The following is a 16,484-nucleotide window of genomic DNA, read 5'->3' on the forward strand; positions in this document are numbered from 1 at the left end:
ATCTGAATTGTATTCATCAAACATCAAGAAAGCAGTCTGCATTGCAATTTCTATGTCATAATAAGGGACATTACAGAATTCTTAACAGCTTTTAGTTTACAAGTGAGCCTCCTGTTGTGTAGTAATGAATTGAAACTAGATACCAAACTAGAGAAAAGAGAGTCCCTGAAGGCCAATATATTTATTTAAAAAACTTAAATTTCCTTGTAAGTTACCATGATACTGCAATTCAGTTCTTCAACAACACTCTTATTAATGATAATGGCATCAGTGTAATCTGGGATCTCAGTACTTTCCAATTCCACCTGTCCTTGTTTTAACAAAAACTGGAAAGTCAAATCCAATTGAAATTTTATCTTCTCCTCCTGCAGCCTAAAATGGCAGAAAACAAAAACAATGCTCAGTGATTTCAACTTAATTATATAAATCCCCCCGTGATTCTCAAAATATTTATTACTGATAAGTTCATGTAGGGCTTACTCTTTGACAGCCTGTCGTCTGTTTGCTCCAAAAATGACTACAGAGTTGGCAACTTATTTCCATACATAAAGTTGTCAACCACTAGATTCAGTTTAACAAACTCTAGCAGATGTTCTGAAAGAAAATGTCTTCACCAAACAAAAGCCTCAACAACAATTGAAAAGGAAGTGAAGGAGACTCCTACCTAGCACTCTTTTTTGTTGTTGTTTTTTAATTTAAGTTTTCCTGGGGTTTGCTCCTGAATTCCAATGAATGTGAAAATTATGTCATGTACATGAAAAAAATGAAAACAGCTCAGTGAAGTCAGGTGTCGCGTGACTGAGCTGCAAACTGCAATCAGCAGTGATCACTGTAGCTTCCTCAGGCCTACATGAGCAGAAGTTAACTGACCCAGCTAGTACAGCTATGATTGAAGGCTTTTTGGCATTCACTGTAAGAAACAGCTTTTGGGGCAGTGAGTTTGCATTGAAGACCGTGCCATCTTTACTCATGTTGTTACTTAAAATGCTAGGTTAAGACTGATTTGGGCCTGCTCACACATGCTGCAATCACACCTCACCTCTGAAATATCATAACTCTTTTAGATGAATTCTAGATAACAGACTGTTGGAGAACACAGCTGTGTAATTCTGTATGTGACTTCTGGTTCTGTGATGGTGGATTATTAATATGGAGCTGAAGATAGGAAAAGAGACAAAATTACCAAATGAGTTCTTGGGAAATGTATTCTATGTCTGACTTAATCTTCTGATCGTCATCCATTCTTCTCTGGAGAAAGGCCTGCATCTCCGCCAGCTTTAGGGCCTTCCACTTTACCTAAACAAGCAACATCATGGCATTCTGAACTTTTCCAACTTCGTAAGCATGTCAGGACAAGCAAGAAGAGAGCATAATATCTTAAGAAGACGTGTGTGTAAATATAAATATGCTGCCTGATATTTTGGGAGTCCTAGTAGAGCACATGACAGAGGTTACAATTTTTACATTCAGCTCAATAGATCATTTATTCATTTATGCATGATTTATTGACATTGAGGGAAATCATATTTTCTTCTATCTTGGTCAAATGTACCTATGTCTCTGGAAATTTCAGATTTCCACCTTCATGCTTTTAAAATAAGCAGATAGTTCACTAGAGCTTTCCAGCAATACCCTCTGTTAAGAATTGCTCTTGGTGTTGTAGAAGAAAATGGTTACACATTGGTGCAGATGTAGCATGCTAATGGGAGAATATCATCCAACAGATGATGAAAATCAAATATTTTAATAGGCTTTCTTAATAGAGAGAAGTGATTTTTTTTTTTTTTTAAGAAACTATATCAAGGTTATAATTATCTTGATCAAATCCTTCCACACTAATATGGTAATGTTTGCTCTGAAGGAGAACTAGAGCTGGTTTTTCTTCTTGACATTTCTGTTATTCTGAATTGAAGGTGGCCAGAGGTAATTTATCAGCTCAGATGCAGCTTACGTATGCTGCATTGTCACTTCACTACCAGTCTAACCCTACATTGAACTCCACAGAAGTTTTAAGACCTGAAAATATTGAGAAGCTTAGTAGAAAAGTAAAGGATTTACATACCAGCTGCTCACTCTCCATTTTATTTCGTCTTGCTTGACAAAACTGTTCCCATATAGATGGGTCTAAACCATCAGGCATGTGCTCAGGCTTATCCAGCTCATCCATGGCTTCCATTAAACAGGTGAGTATATCTTTGTAATCTTCACTTGAGGCTGAACGATCCCCATATGGGTTAGCGGAGTCAGGGAGCATTTTTCTCATTGGGGTCCTAGTGTACATACACAGTACATGCAGTATTTCCTTTTTATTTTGTATTACATAAAAGAAGCTCACACATATAACTATGAATATTTCGTACTCTCAATCTCTTGAAGAGCAAAAAAGTAAGACAATGTCTTACACAAAATAAGAATATGTTTTTGAGAACTGATGATTATTTAGATTGCATTTAAAATAGATTCTGTAGAGTAGATAAGGAAATGTTAGTATTCAAAATAACAATTGTTTATATGATAGGAAATTAAATATTGTTAACCAACCAATAAAAGCAGGCAGTCTACTGATTACCAAAATAATTTGGATTATTGAAAGAAATAGCAATCTAATTCTTGAAACATAGGTGATACTAGTATTTAAACAATTCTAATCAGGCCGACCTTACCTTGGTCGACATTTGTAAAGTTGGAAAAGTTCATCAAGAAGATCGGCAGGAACGTCAGCAAAGTCCGTCCTAAAACCACATTCCAGATTCTAGGACAGAAACAGAAAGCTTCCTTGTCATTACAATGTTATTTTTAAGAAAGCAGCAACTTACCCATATCTTAACAGTGCAAAATATTGTGCTTTTCCAAGCTCTCACAAGCATTGAGGAAATCTGGACCATTTCGTAATTTTTTATTTGCATATACTCTCCTTCACTACCTAACTTCAGCACTCAGCAAATTGAGCAGAACTCATCCCATGCTTAAAATGAAGTATGTTCTTATTACCAAGACACAGCATTAACTTTTTTATTCCTGAATCTGCTTGTGTTTCACTAGAGTCTCACCTCATCTTCAGCAATTGCGTTTTCATATGCATCACTGTAAAACTCAATTTTCCTTTTTGTAGTCTGGATTGTTCTTGTAATGTTGACCTGTAGCAAAACCAGAGGATTTCAAGAATGAAACTCAACCAGAAGAAGCACTGAATGGCTATTCATATACACTGATGAAGCTGACACCTTCTCAGTTCTAGAGAAAACCTTATGAGCCATTTCTAAGAATACAGAGCCTTCTTCAGTGGTTTACTTGTAGATGCAGCTTAGAGGTGAGCAGGTATGAAATTCAAGTATTCCACTGCTTAAGAAAGTAAGAAATTTGTGTAAGAAATTATACAAATACTTCTAAGTCTTCTTTTTAAATTTTGAAGGTGAGGATCTGTGTTGATACTTGTTTTTACTTGCATAGAAATTTCCTTTTCCTTCCATTTCATCACGTCATATCAGTCACAGATTCTCAAATGCTGTTCTGCGAAAGGTTCCTGACTGTAGAATACAATTTCCCTGTTAGCCTGCCACATGTCAGGATATGAAGCTTATCTGTTTTATCAAGGCTGTTAAATGTTTGTACTTTGCTGGGGAGACTGCCTTGTTGTATTTGACAGTTTGCGTGGACCGAAAGATATACCAATGGAAATATTTAGAAAATTTTAAAAAATAACATGCATCTTGAAAAATGTAACTTGGTATACACTTGGCCTCAGATAACTTTAAAACTAGTTCAGCCTCCTCAATGATACGGGCTCGATGCCTACTTTGGAACCTCTCCATGAAGCTCACATACAAACAGCTGCTCGCAGCTCCAAACAGATCTCTACAGGTTGAGTGGGAAGTCTGACATGGGGAGGCACTAATGCCTTCTCTGTGGACTCAGGAACACCTACACAAAGACAAAGTGGGCAAATGGAATAATATTGTACCGTGAGCCAGAATCAACCTGCAGACTACCACTTAGATCACCTGAATGAGACAGGTGTTGGCAGGACACAGGAAACAGAACTGTCAGACACAACTATTCCTGTTGGCAGTAAGCACTTGTATTGAAATACAGATCTACTACTTGTGCTCTCCAGTCTTTTTGTTGACTTGTACATGGTATGGCAGGGACTGGCAAACTCTTCAGGAGATTAAATTTGTTGATAAGTGTATAACCACATTGTATTACGTTCAGCTTCCACAGGCAGATGCTCACATGCTACCTCTGCCTGTGCTTTGGACCGCCAAACACAAGTCAGTGTGGCCCTGGACTACATCAGACATCCCAGTGAAAATGTGATGGCATTACATGTTCTTTTGTGCGTCTTCCTGTCACAAATAGCGTCATTATTGGTTCTGTCAGACTGATACTAGATACTCAAAAAAAAAAAAGTATATAACAAATAAATAGCTGTATGCCTTCTCAATATATGGAGCTTTACCAAAGAATTCCAGATGAACCAAGATGAGTTTCTACTCAAAAGCATGTGTTTATATGTAGGCATATTTATAATGTACATCTTCTGTACACCTCAAGAAAAAGTCAATGGCCATGTAAACTGTCAAAAAATCATTTACAGCGAAATGCTGATTTGGAAAGAGCAATTTTCACTAGAAACTATACTTCAAATACTACATTTTTTCCTAAGAACAGCATTTAAAATAATTTACATTCTCCTTCTGCTTCTTCATAAAGAAATGCTGAAGTCCAGCTTCTCTAGTGTCCATCTCTTCATCCAACAGTAAAGAATAAATAAGATTGACTATTTTGAGTTCTTCCTGTGAAAAGATTGTAATAAGAATTGTTAACATTCCTTCTGCACAGAGGGAGAGATGAACAATTCATGTTCTCTGCCATACCTGATAGATGACCATCTCTAAATTCACTTTTCTTTCAAAGAGCTTGCATACAGTCTCATCAAAATTGTGTGTTGTTTCCTGTATGGAAGCTTCAAGTTTCTTCCATTCATTTTCCAGTGCCTGGGGAAGGGAAAGACAAGAGAGGAGCAGGCATACACAGCAGAAAAAATTCTGATACAGTATACTGAAGAATGCTGGAGAATTCACAGTATGGAACTGTATCTCCCCAACAAAAAGCTTTTCTTTTTTTATTTTTTCCCTTAAATTTTTATAGTCCTGTCCTGCATTTTTCCTCCCTTTTCTTGCAACTAAGGTGTCTAAGTTATTTATGCACTTTTATCAAAAGACTAGTTTGTATTCCTGTTAATGATTCTGAACAGCCGTTTTAGAAATTCTAAGATTCCACATTTTGCATAATTAAAACAACAGCTACATTCTGGAAGACAGTATTTGCACGACTGTGGCAAAACAGAAGACATGATTCACATTTCTTTGAATCCACCCTAACAGTATTGTGGGTTGTTCCAGGGACTGAAGCTATTCATTTCCATCATCAACTAAGTACTGTATTTGAAAGGCATTAACGATGATTTTGTAAAAGAAAAATCCCTCAGCCAAAAGGTCCCAGAAGTTACATTTTTCGAAGGATAACGCTGCCAGACTATGAAGTTATGTTGTCCAGATACCACTTTGAAGGATAAATGACATTGTATTATTTGTGTATGACATCAGCTACTCTGGGAATGAAATCTGAAAAAAGTGTTCCAGGAACAGTGGTCTATTTTGGAATGAAAGTTACCTTTTGTCAGATATCACAAGTTTTGGCATATACTAATTGTTAGGAGTACAGACCGCCTTTTTTACTGCCTAAGCTACAACTTATGTAATATGCTGCATGATCTTCATTCTTCATTTGTTCTATTTGTTGGTATTCATTTTAGAAGTAGATCCTGAGAAAAATTAGAAAGCTTCGGTCATGAGCACTGTGAACAAAGTCACTCCTTTTCTCATTTTAATTTACCCTTCTATGCTTTTCCTTTTCTTCATTCAGCTCCTTCACTTTTTCCTCATATTCTCTGAATATTTTCATTTCTTGATCATTCCATTCATGTTCAGGCTTGGATATAAAAGGAGGTGGAGGAATATCCTGCAAGTATTAAAGACAAACATGCTTCAAAAGCAATTTTAAGTCTCCATCAGAATACTAATAAACTACAATATGTATCAAATTTAATGAAAGGTATTAGTGATAGGTAAGGTACAAGCCTTAAGTCTAAGTAACATACACGTTCTATTTCTGTGGCCTGTTGCTTGTACCAGTAGTTTTGGTATATATATATGGTCCTGTCCTCTTCCACTTGATTGCAAAATTTTCTACTGGATCTTGTAAAATACGAGTACGTTGTACTCAAACATACTATTATCAGTACAAGACATGTAATATTTTCTGCTACAGAATAAGTGGAGTTCTCGTTTTCTGAAACAGATCAATCCCAGAGAGGGAGTTTGGTCTGCCTTATCCCTTCTCTGTGACAGTCACATTGTTTTCTTCCTCTGTTACCGTAACAACTTTATTTGCTGAGTTAAATGAAACACACTATTTCTCTGTAAGATCACAGCAATGGGCAATAGACCCTTTCCCCCATAAAACAGTCATTATACTGGCATTATGTTCCTGTAGAATAGGGACTTTGGAATAGGAACAGGTGTTGATGGAAAATTCATATGGAGGCACTAGAATCTTGTAGTCTTGAGTCTACTATATGATCTTTTAAGGAATTTAACTAGGCATAATGCAATTCTACAATTCTGTGATCTTCTTTTATTACTTAGATTGGAAATATTTGCTAATTGCAATTCATGTTTCCATAAAAAACCAACAAGCTACCTAAATGATAAAGCAGAAACACAGCTTACAATTTTTAATATGTCTTCCTTTTGGATTTCTAGCACTCCACCCATCATGTCATTAAGAGCACGTAGTCTTTCATTGTCCTGGGAATGACAAAAATAATATTTTAGGATGCAAAAGAAAGTGTAGTAGTTGGAAGTTTTGGGAATGGTAATAGGGCAGTTCACCTCTAGATCACCAATAGGATTCTACTGTGTCACTAGTAGATTAATGCTTTTTGGTGATGCTTGTGAGATACACTAAAGGTCTAAGATTTTTTTTTTCCATGATAGACAGATGGTCATATACCAAATAACTTACTAAAACTGCAATTTTGGCAGTTTTGGAAACAGTACATAGACTACACCTGACCAGTTTGCAGGCTAGGATGAATGAAGTTGTATGTCTAATGGATGCAAGTTGAATGTCTTACTGTGCATCTCTTTTGGGGCCAGAACTATTTTAGGCTTTTCACAGACATATTTAAAAGCCAGAGAAAAGCACTGTGATCTAGTCCGATCCCTGAAGAGCAGAGGTCAGAGAAACTCAACGAACAAGCTTGTATCAAGCCCAAAGCTCTTGACTGAGCAGTAGCATATATTTACAGATGTATGTAGTCCCCAATCTCCCAATATCGTGTTTTAAATTGCTACAAAGCAAATTTTTAATAACTAGGAGTGTAACACCAAATCTTTTCTCCCCCTCAGCTGCTCTGTATAGATCTAAGTGTAAATGATAATAAGAGGGAAAAGGCACACTTTGTCATTACTTAGCATTTTTACATTTATTCTCCCATATTACTTTACTGGAATATTCTAGTGCAGTATTAACTAAATAGCCAGATCAGGAACAATGGCCTGTTCAGTAAAAAATATACTACTTTAAGTACCAGAGCAGCAAGGCGTCTTTCCATTCCAAGCTTAGCCAGCATTTCTGCTTTCTCTCTCTCTTGTGGAGTCAAGTATTTTTCAACTTTAATCTGAAAGAAGGAAATCAGGTTCTTATCAGAATTCGTTTCTCCAAACATGATCACACATGGATTAAGAAAATGTGGAAAGATGGAGTAATACTAATTTTTATTTATTTATTTATTTATTTTTTTTTTTAATCTCTGCTCTATGGTGATATACCTCAAGAAAAAAAAAATTGTTCTTTAGAACAGCTCCAAAAACTATATTGAAAAAAAAATGCTAAAATGTGCACTACCATCCTTTTTGCTGATGTTAGTCATAGTTTGAGCATGTCTTTGGGTTTTCTGACAGTAGAATAACAGACTGGTGGGAGAGAAGTCAGGAGAGGGAAAAGACTGACTTAAAGAGCAGGTGAAATAAATTAATATTTTTTATCAAAAGTACAGTGTTTATATATTATCAATTTGATTTAGAAGTACAGTACTAATTATGCCTAAGTGCCTAGATTCTTAGTTTCTGGTGCTCAGAAACTGAAAAAAAAAACCAGAGAAATCCTCACCTATTGAAGTGATTCCCTGCAAGCCTGTTTTGAATCTTATCAGGAACAGGGGTAAATTCAACGTGATTTATGGACAATTAAAAACGTTTTAACAGTATTTTGTTCATTTGAGAGAGACTTATTAAGAGTTTTCTACCTAAAAAAATGAAGGGAAGCAAAAGAGCCAGACAGATAATTTTACGTACACAGACACACCTGTTTTAAGGCTTTTCAATCCTGACACAATGGCTAGAAATGAGAAGAATTAGAGAACTGTATTTGTGTGGGTGAAAGAGAAAGATTTCTTTTTCACACACCTCTGAATCCTGAACAGTGAGTACTTGCTCTGGTATCTCATCATCTGTAAGACCTGGCTCCCACACTTCCGCTTGGAGGTCAAGTTGAGCCAAGATTTCTTGGATCCTCAGGTTTCTTTCTTTCACTCTTGCTATCTCCTGCTCCTTTTGTCGTGCAACTATGTCAAATTCCTTATTAAAAGCAGTTTTCACTTTGTAAATGATGTCCTGAAATACCAAAAAAGGAAACAGCAATGCTCCACAGGTCCCATCCATCAATAATCATATACTACTCCTCAATTCTTTGGAATCATAGATGTGTGTATTTGTATGTGTGACAGGCAGAGAAACTGGTAAACCCCTCTGTTATAAGGGCAGAGTTCAAGGTTTGTTAAGTGGGCAAATTACCTTTTTTCTTTCTCCATTTGGCAAAGATTCTGAAAGAAACATACTGTTACCAAAGCTAGATTAAAAATTAGGCTACTTATCCTTGCTATTTTTTGCAGTCTTTGGCTGAAGGAAGAAGGCGCTTCAAATTAAAAAACACATGACCTGTGATTGTAGAGACTGTAAAACACAAGTGCAGGAGGGTAATGTTAAGGACATACTTTCCTGATTTAAGTGATGTAGCCTGCGATTTTGATATGCTCTGAGGTGATTTTCTGTCTGGCATGTAAAGTAAATGATTTTAAAAAGCATATGTCCCTAGTGGATACAGTCTTCCTTTTTAGCCTAAATAATTGTTCTCAACAAAGAAAAGTACAATATTAAGAGAGAAAACTACGTCTCTCCTACTGCATCACTTTACTAAAAAAAAAGAAAAAAGGTGAAAAGAATTTCAGTTCTACCATTAAGCTTCATATTTTGAGTTGCTTAGATGTTTATGATTTATATTACAATAAATATTTCTGTCCATGATTATTTCATTGACTTCTAATATAGTAATAAGGTAGGATGTAACACAGCAGGATGACAGACAAGGTACAATATTGCTGGGAGAAAAAAGGCTGTTCTCAATGTCTAGCTAGCCATCTAGCTCTGACCAAGCTCACTGCCTGGGCCAAGAAATCTAAGTGCCTCTACAGTTAGAGAGACAATATGCATCCTTAAAGCCATGCAGCAGAAAGATCTTGTTACATTCAAACTTGCATTTAAAGGTGTTCCTTGTGTTTCTTCCCCATCTACTTAAAACACCAATATATCTACTAGATTTCATGTATTACAATGCATAATCATTTATCTCTGCTACCATACACAGCCTTAAAGAGCTCTAAAGAGGCAATGCTTGATAGTAATTTAACCACTTCTACCTACCTTTGTAGATAATCTTCACAGGAAGCCTTTTTTGTATCATGTTTATTAATACACTGGCTAGGGTACGAGAAGTAAGAGAGTTTGATAGTACTGAATAATAAATAACAGAAATCCTGACGGCTCTAAATGAAGGGATGGTGAGATTGGAAAGAAAGGAAATGGTATGGTATCCAGCCTGTCTTTCATTCAGCAGCAAATAATAGGGAAAGAGGTCATGTTTTCACTGGGCAAGCTGAAATGCGCAAACTAGTTTTGTCTATACAAACTCTTAAACTAAAGCACAAGTGGGCAAATAAAAACATCCTCAAATTGGGTATCCATCTTCACATAGATGTTTTTCTTACAGACTTCAGCTGGCAAGACCACGTGGTGTTCTACAACACCATGTGCATTTATCAGCTTTCAGTGCAGTAACTCAGAGACCTGTGCAACTCTCCATTGTGCAGTGGAAGTCTGCCCAGAAGCTAACAGTGGCTGTGACTGCTGCGAGAACCAACAGACATGACAGTGTCACTGCAGTAATACAAATTTAAGAAGTAGTCACCTTCAGTAATACTATTTGATTGACTTTCTGCTCCCTAGTGTGCAAGTCCAATTGGTGGTAAAGCACAGACGTGTCTCCACCATACTGAGAACTCAGACTTCCAACCAGGCAGCAAGATGGGCTATCACCAGCCATTACTTCCTCCGCTTTCTTTCCTTCTTCTGTGGATAATACAGTCTCAGACTCAGTCTCAAGATTTTTTTTCTGAACCTGAATATCACAAACATGATAACTGTATTAATTTTGTAAACAGTCCAGTGGCACATGCATGAAGAAGTACTAGAGGTTCTATTCAGCAATTAAGTCTTGCCCAGCAATAAAAATAATACAAGTCAATACATGATCATATCTGGAACATTGGGTCCAGTTTGGGTTCCCCAGCACAAAGACATGCTGGAGCAAATTCAGTGAAGAGCTACTAATACACTTAAAAATATGAAGCTTCTAAAATATGAGGAGAAGCTGAGAGATCTAGGATTGTTTAGCCTCAATAAGAGAAGACTTGGGGGGAATCTTACTGATATGTATAAAAACGTGATGGTGGGGAGTTAAAACAACAGAGCCAGACTCTTCTCAGTGGTATCCAGTGATAGGATGAGAGGAAATGTGTATACATCAAAATACAGAAAACCCAATTTAAACATAAGAAAACACTTCTAAAGCGAGGGTTGTCAAATACTGGAACAAGGTGCCAATAGAGGTTACAGAAACCCATCCATGGAAATATTCCAAACCTAAATGGATATGGCCCTGAGAAAACTGCTGTAGCTGACCCTGCTTTGAGCAGGAGGGTTGGACTAGACTTCCAGAGGGTTCTTTCAACCTCAGCTATTCTGTGATTCTGTAATACTGATATATTTGTTCTGAGTAAAAACACATTTCATCTTTGCTTATCTTTTTATTTTTATTTGGACAATTTCTACAGCAAGAAAACTGAGCTCAGAAATGTATCTGTGTAAAGAAGGATTAAGATGCCTATTCAGAACATCCTGATCTAAAATGCCTTTCTGCATTACTTCAAAGAGATTGTACCTTAGGATCAGCTGCCTCAATCTTCCTTAACTGGAGAACTTTCTCCAAAGTTGCCAACTCTTGTTCATTAAGTTCTTTCAGAGGATAATTCTTCACTTCACAAGCTATATGGAAACACTGCTCATAAACAAAAACAGTAAAAGGTCTTCATAAAGCATTTATCAATTAATTTGTTCTATACGTGAATGTTAAACAGTTACAATGACTTAAAATCCAGAATAAAATTGAGGAGCAAATAATATAGCAATATAGTAGAAAATAAGACAAAAAGCACTTGCCTTTTTGGTAGTGAAAATGGTTGATTTAATATTTTTTTTCTTACTTCCTTTTAACAATCTGTGGATATAGCCTCTTTGTCCAGGGAATTCTACCAGAACTAGATTTTTGTAAAAAGACTTGGTCTTTCACCACCCTTGAGATAATCCAGTAGCACCAGTTAGACTAATGTCCCTCTCTTTGATATAGGCAAAATCAGTGTTAAATTTGGCCTTTATCTTTTGTAAAGTAGAAGTCATACTGATGGCACAGAGAAAAATAATATTTACCACTACTTTAGGAAAAATGCATAAGGATATTCTCTGAGATCAAGGAATTAAGGAGTTGCATATTTGCTTATCAGCACTCTTACTCAGCTTAGAAGGTAAAACTAGCCAGGGTCAGAGAAAATGAACAAAATGAAAAAATTGCATGAGCCCTGGGAAGAAGTAAGCCCTTTCCCATATTATATGTAAATCAGAAATGTGTTATACATCTATTTATTTTGTCCCTGTACCTAAAGGAATCAAAAAACTACTAGAGAAAATGTGGTAGAAAGCAGAGGTTACCTTAACTGTACGCCCTTTTACAGACATGGAGTCCCAGCACTCATGTTTGATGACATTCTGCAAGTAGCAGTTGGCTAAAGTCTCCATCTCAATCTTTTCCCTCACCTTTCAAGGTACATAAAATAAAATAAGATGAAGTGCACAACAGGCAGTTTCTATTGATTTACTGAAATAAAACTAACAGATTAAAAGAATTACTAATATTTAATTACATTGTACTTTCAGAGCTACCTTCTCCAAAACCCTGTATCACATGATATTGAAAGGAATCATTTTATATGAGAGAAAAAGAATCACAGAACTTCAGCATACTGTCGGAGTTATAGTTTCTGGCATAATTCATATTCCAATTAGCAGTATCTGCATAAACCGTTTCACCTCCTTCAAAGAGTGATTTAATTTTTTTTTCCTGCTACTCAGCAGTGAACAGCGATTTTGAGACCATCCTCTTTGCTCTTCAATCATTCTTTTTCATTTTCACTGCCAATTTTAAAACATCCCCCCACCGCCATTCTGTCATACCCTGGCCACTTCTTGTTCAGCCTCTGCTTGCACTCTTTCCTGTTCTTCTGTATCCAGGTTGAACTCCTGTTGCTCCAGTTTCTCAATGTCTGGCACCTGTTCATTTTCATGCAGCATTTTCTGAATCTTATTTTTAATTAAGAAACAAAAATTAATCGAATGTGAATGGATAAGATGCTACTTTCAACACCGTAGAATTCGGTACCAGATAAAATGATTTTAATTGCCTTCACTTTTAACTGTTTCATGGTATTGGGTAGAATGGGCTGCACGCAGCTAGTGACAGAATACGACATGAACGTATTTAATCTTTCTCTTAAAGTTGATAGGGATGTATTATATGAAGTTCTGTATACTTTCTAAGAATCTGTAATAAACAATTCTTTACTCTCAGGTTCTGAGCACTGACATTGTTATCACTTTTATTAAGTTATCTATCTCCATACAGTTCAACAAAGGGAAGTGCAAAATCCTGCACCAGGGGAAGAACAACTTCATGCACCAGTACATGCTGGGTGCTAAGCAACTTTCCAGAAAAGCACCTCAGGGTCCTGGTGGAGACGAAGCTCAACATGAACCAACAATGCGCCCTTGCAGCAAAGAAGGCTAACAGTATACTGGGCTGCAATAAAAGGAGTGCTGCTGGCAGGCTGAGGTGATACTTCATCTCTGCTCAGCACTGGTGGGGCCACATTTGGAGTACCAGTGTCTTGTTCTGGGACTCCCAGTACAAGTGAGATACAGACATACTGGAGATAGTCCAACAAAAGCCTAAGAAGATGATTAAGGGACTGAAGCATTTCTCTCATGTTGAAAAACTGAGACCTGGGATTGTACAATCATAGAATCTAGAGAAAAGAAGTCTCAAGGGGCATGTGGAAGGGGTGGATCTCATCAGTGTATATAAATACCTGAAAAGAGGGTGCAAATATGACAGAGCCAGGCTCTTTTCTGTAGGACTCAGTGACAACACAAGGCAATGGGTGTGAACTGAAACTCAGGAAGTTCTGGACTGAATTTTATTTATTTATTTATTTTACTATGAGGGTGACTGAGCACTGGAACAGGTTGCCAAGAGAGGTCATGGAGTCTCCATCCTTGGAGATATTCAAAACGTCTGGACATGGTCCTGGGCAACCTGCTCTACATGACTGCTTCTTGCAGACAACAATTTTTATGGAAGGAAACACAAGGAAGAAGAGAGGACAGTAATTTCTGTAATAGGAGGATTCTAGGCAAAAACTTTCCTGCTGAGGAGATGGATTGGTCAAGGAATAAAGTTGGTACAAAATATTTCTTTGGAACAAAAGAAACTGAGAACCAGACAGTAGTTCTTGACAAGTTCAGAGTATAGCACCTGAAGAAACATCTCTTTATTACCCGTCTGCCCAGAGTTTATGACAAAACTCTAAAAGAGCTCTAGAGCTAGTAGCTATAAAGGAAATGCCTCTTTAAAAAAAAAAAAAAAAAGCTGGCAAGTCAAGCCATTATTCTTGAAAGAAACTCACAGTTTTACGCAGCTTCTTAATTCCCTTTTGAAGTTCTTTCTTCTGGTCAGCAAACCTCTCGGTCTCTTCTCTAATGACCTGACATACAACAAATATATTGTTGAAAGACAAAAATAGACAGGAAGAGAAAAAAGACTGAAATAATCCAAAGGAACATTATGTGTACAGAAAACAAAACACCGAAGGAAAATAACTGAAACAGACATAATGCTAATTCAGAAGGATGATTCTCAGAATTGTTCAAGAGAAAAAATTGTACAACCAGTCAGGTTACATTGTAAACTGGTTGCACATCAATAGAGCTTAAAAGAAATAAAATATTAAAGAAAAAAGCAAGCAAAAGTGAAATGAATTTCAGACACATTGAACTGGGTAAAGCATACTCACAGGATTTGTTAGGTGTCATATATTTCCTTAGATTTTTCATTGGCACTAAGCATTTTTGGTGGGATATTTAAAAAATGAAGCAAATCTGTTACTGATTTTCAAAGAGTGAAATACTATTCTTTGCTGCTACAGCCTAGCTGTAAAAATTTACAATTGCTCTCCACCTCTGGAATCTTCTTTCTAAAATAAGCTTACAGCTTAAGGTAAGATGATAGCTATTGATTGCATGGAAAGGGAGTATGATTCTGACACTGCATGGACTCCATCCTCTAAAAGTCAGATGCAAATCTCTTAAAATGTTAATAAGCAGTTTAACTCAACCTGGAACCACATTGCTACACTTCGACCTTCTCTTCTTATCACCTGTACCTAAGATGACACTAATATTCACATGGCAGTTACGTGGATGCACAGTCACATGGATTTGCCAAAAAAAATCCCAATGCAGACAGTCAAAGCATGAGTGCTGGTATGAAAGAAGAAACAGGAATATATGTCTGGGAGAGGGATGGAAAAGATTCCACACTTCTGTTGGAATTTTGTCTTAGATTCACTCCCTTTACTTGTGAAACTGTATCGTAATTTGGAAGGTTATTCCTTAGACACTTTCTGAGATACAGAAAGCAATGGTACTTTGTAAAAGACAATTATTTTGCCATCATTCAACCCCAAAAGCTGGACAAAATACAGTGCTCTGGCTCATGTCAAAAAGAACTCGCTAGAATCTATACATTTACATTTCTGGTAAAAAAAAAAAAAAAACACACTATACCAACCATAACAGGCTCTCAGAGCACTAAGTCCCCTCTCTATGGGCTGTTAGATATTTTATGCATTTTTATACATATTTATATGGTTGCATAACATACTCACCTCGACCTTAAACTGAAATAAACCCCAATAAGTGTTTGTTGTTTTTTTTTTTTTGCAATTAATGTCATATGGTTGACTGTCAATTTAACACTGCTGTAGTTTGTTAACTGTGGCCCTTGAGAAGAAGAAAGCACCTGCCTTGTTTCTTGTACTGATCTTCTGTGCAACTTTTTGACACATTTAGTAGAAAAATGTCTTCCTAAGTTTCTGCAGGAAGCCAGCTTGTCTGGCAAATTTACTGAGTTTATTCCTTGTGTAGAAGTGCTCCTTTGGTCTTTACAGCTCCTGTTGTGCTAGGTTCCTGCCCTGTCATATTTAAAACTTTGACCTAGCATTTCTAAAAGCCTACATCACAATGCCTTAAAACCTCATTCATTTACAGTATAAAATTTGACACCTCTAATGACTATTGACTCTTGAGAACTTTGGCCTTGGTTTGTACTTATTCTACAAAAATACCTTCTTTATTTTTTGACCTATCCAGGTCATTTCACTGGTACTGTCAGAAGGCAAACTGGTGAAGTTTTCATCTTCTGTCACCTCTACATTAGACGATTGAACTGGTGCCTCCTGAAGGTAAGGACATAAGCATTAATCTTGAGTATTTAGAGGGAATGAAAAAGAACCCGAAATAAAATGTTAAAGATGGACTCATATTAGGTGCAATATTACCACCACCAAATTCCAGAGAGTGTTAAAATATTTTTATTCCCTAATGATTCCCCAGGTTTGATCCAGCGAAGCTTTGCTGTTATGCAAAGACTTTTGACTGTAATGGGATGAGCGTACTAACCTCTGTAATCACTGCTTTGCTTGATTTCGACAGAAAAACATACAACTAGTAACTCACAATATTTATCAGTAACATCAAACTGCGAATGACATAACTTCATATGAGGAGAGAAAAAAAAAGTAAAAATCAAAGATATGTCATCTTCCCATAAACTATTCAATTTCCTTGATAATG

The 16,484-nt window shown here is 36.6% G+C and overlaps 1 protein-coding gene across 6 annotated transcripts in view; it reads right to left on the reverse strand.

Annotated features, from left to right (window-relative positions):
• Positions 1 to 16,484, reverse strand: part of CFAP43 (cilia and flagella associated protein 43) — a 45,642-nt gene that overhangs the window by 5,547 nt on the left and 23,611 nt on the right. For 5 of the 6 annotated variants that reach the window (XM_040562909.1, XM_040562911.1, XM_040562912.1 and 2 more), the window contains 17 exons: positions 15,977 to 16,087; positions 14,258 to 14,335; positions 12,750 to 12,875; positions 12,228 to 12,332; positions 11,404 to 11,520; positions 10,372 to 10,581; positions 8,535 to 8,741; positions 7,658 to 7,747; positions 6,795 to 6,872; positions 5,899 to 6,024; positions 4,878 to 4,997; positions 4,689 to 4,796; positions 3,051 to 3,137; positions 2,664 to 2,752; positions 2,063 to 2,270; positions 1,184 to 1,296; positions 216 to 372 (listed from right to left, as the gene is read on the reverse strand). In XM_040562909.1, the coding sequence (XP_040418843.1) occupies positions 216 to 372; positions 1,184 to 1,296; positions 2,063 to 2,270; positions 2,664 to 2,752; positions 3,051 to 3,137; positions 4,689 to 4,796; positions 4,878 to 4,997; positions 5,899 to 6,024; positions 6,795 to 6,872; positions 7,658 to 7,747; positions 8,535 to 8,741; positions 10,372 to 10,581; positions 11,404 to 11,520; positions 12,228 to 12,332; positions 12,750 to 12,875; positions 14,258 to 14,335; positions 15,977 to 16,087 (2,130 nt within the window). The remainder of the gene's footprint in view (positions 1 to 215; positions 373 to 1,183; positions 1,297 to 2,062; positions 2,271 to 2,663; positions 2,753 to 3,050; positions 3,138 to 4,688; positions 4,797 to 4,877; positions 4,998 to 5,898; positions 6,025 to 6,794; positions 6,873 to 7,657; positions 7,748 to 8,534; positions 8,742 to 10,371; positions 10,582 to 11,403; positions 11,521 to 12,227; positions 12,333 to 12,749; positions 12,876 to 14,257; positions 14,336 to 15,976; positions 16,088 to 16,484) is intronic. The other variant, XM_040562910.1, reaches the window with a different exon arrangement.

This window comes from Cygnus olor, chromosome 7, assembly GCF_009769625.2.
Source record: "Cygnus olor isolate bCygOlo1 chromosome 7, bCygOlo1.pri.v2, whole genome shotgun sequence".
Classification (NCBI taxonomy): Eukaryota; Metazoa; Chordata; class Aves; order Anseriformes; family Anatidae; genus Cygnus; species Cygnus olor.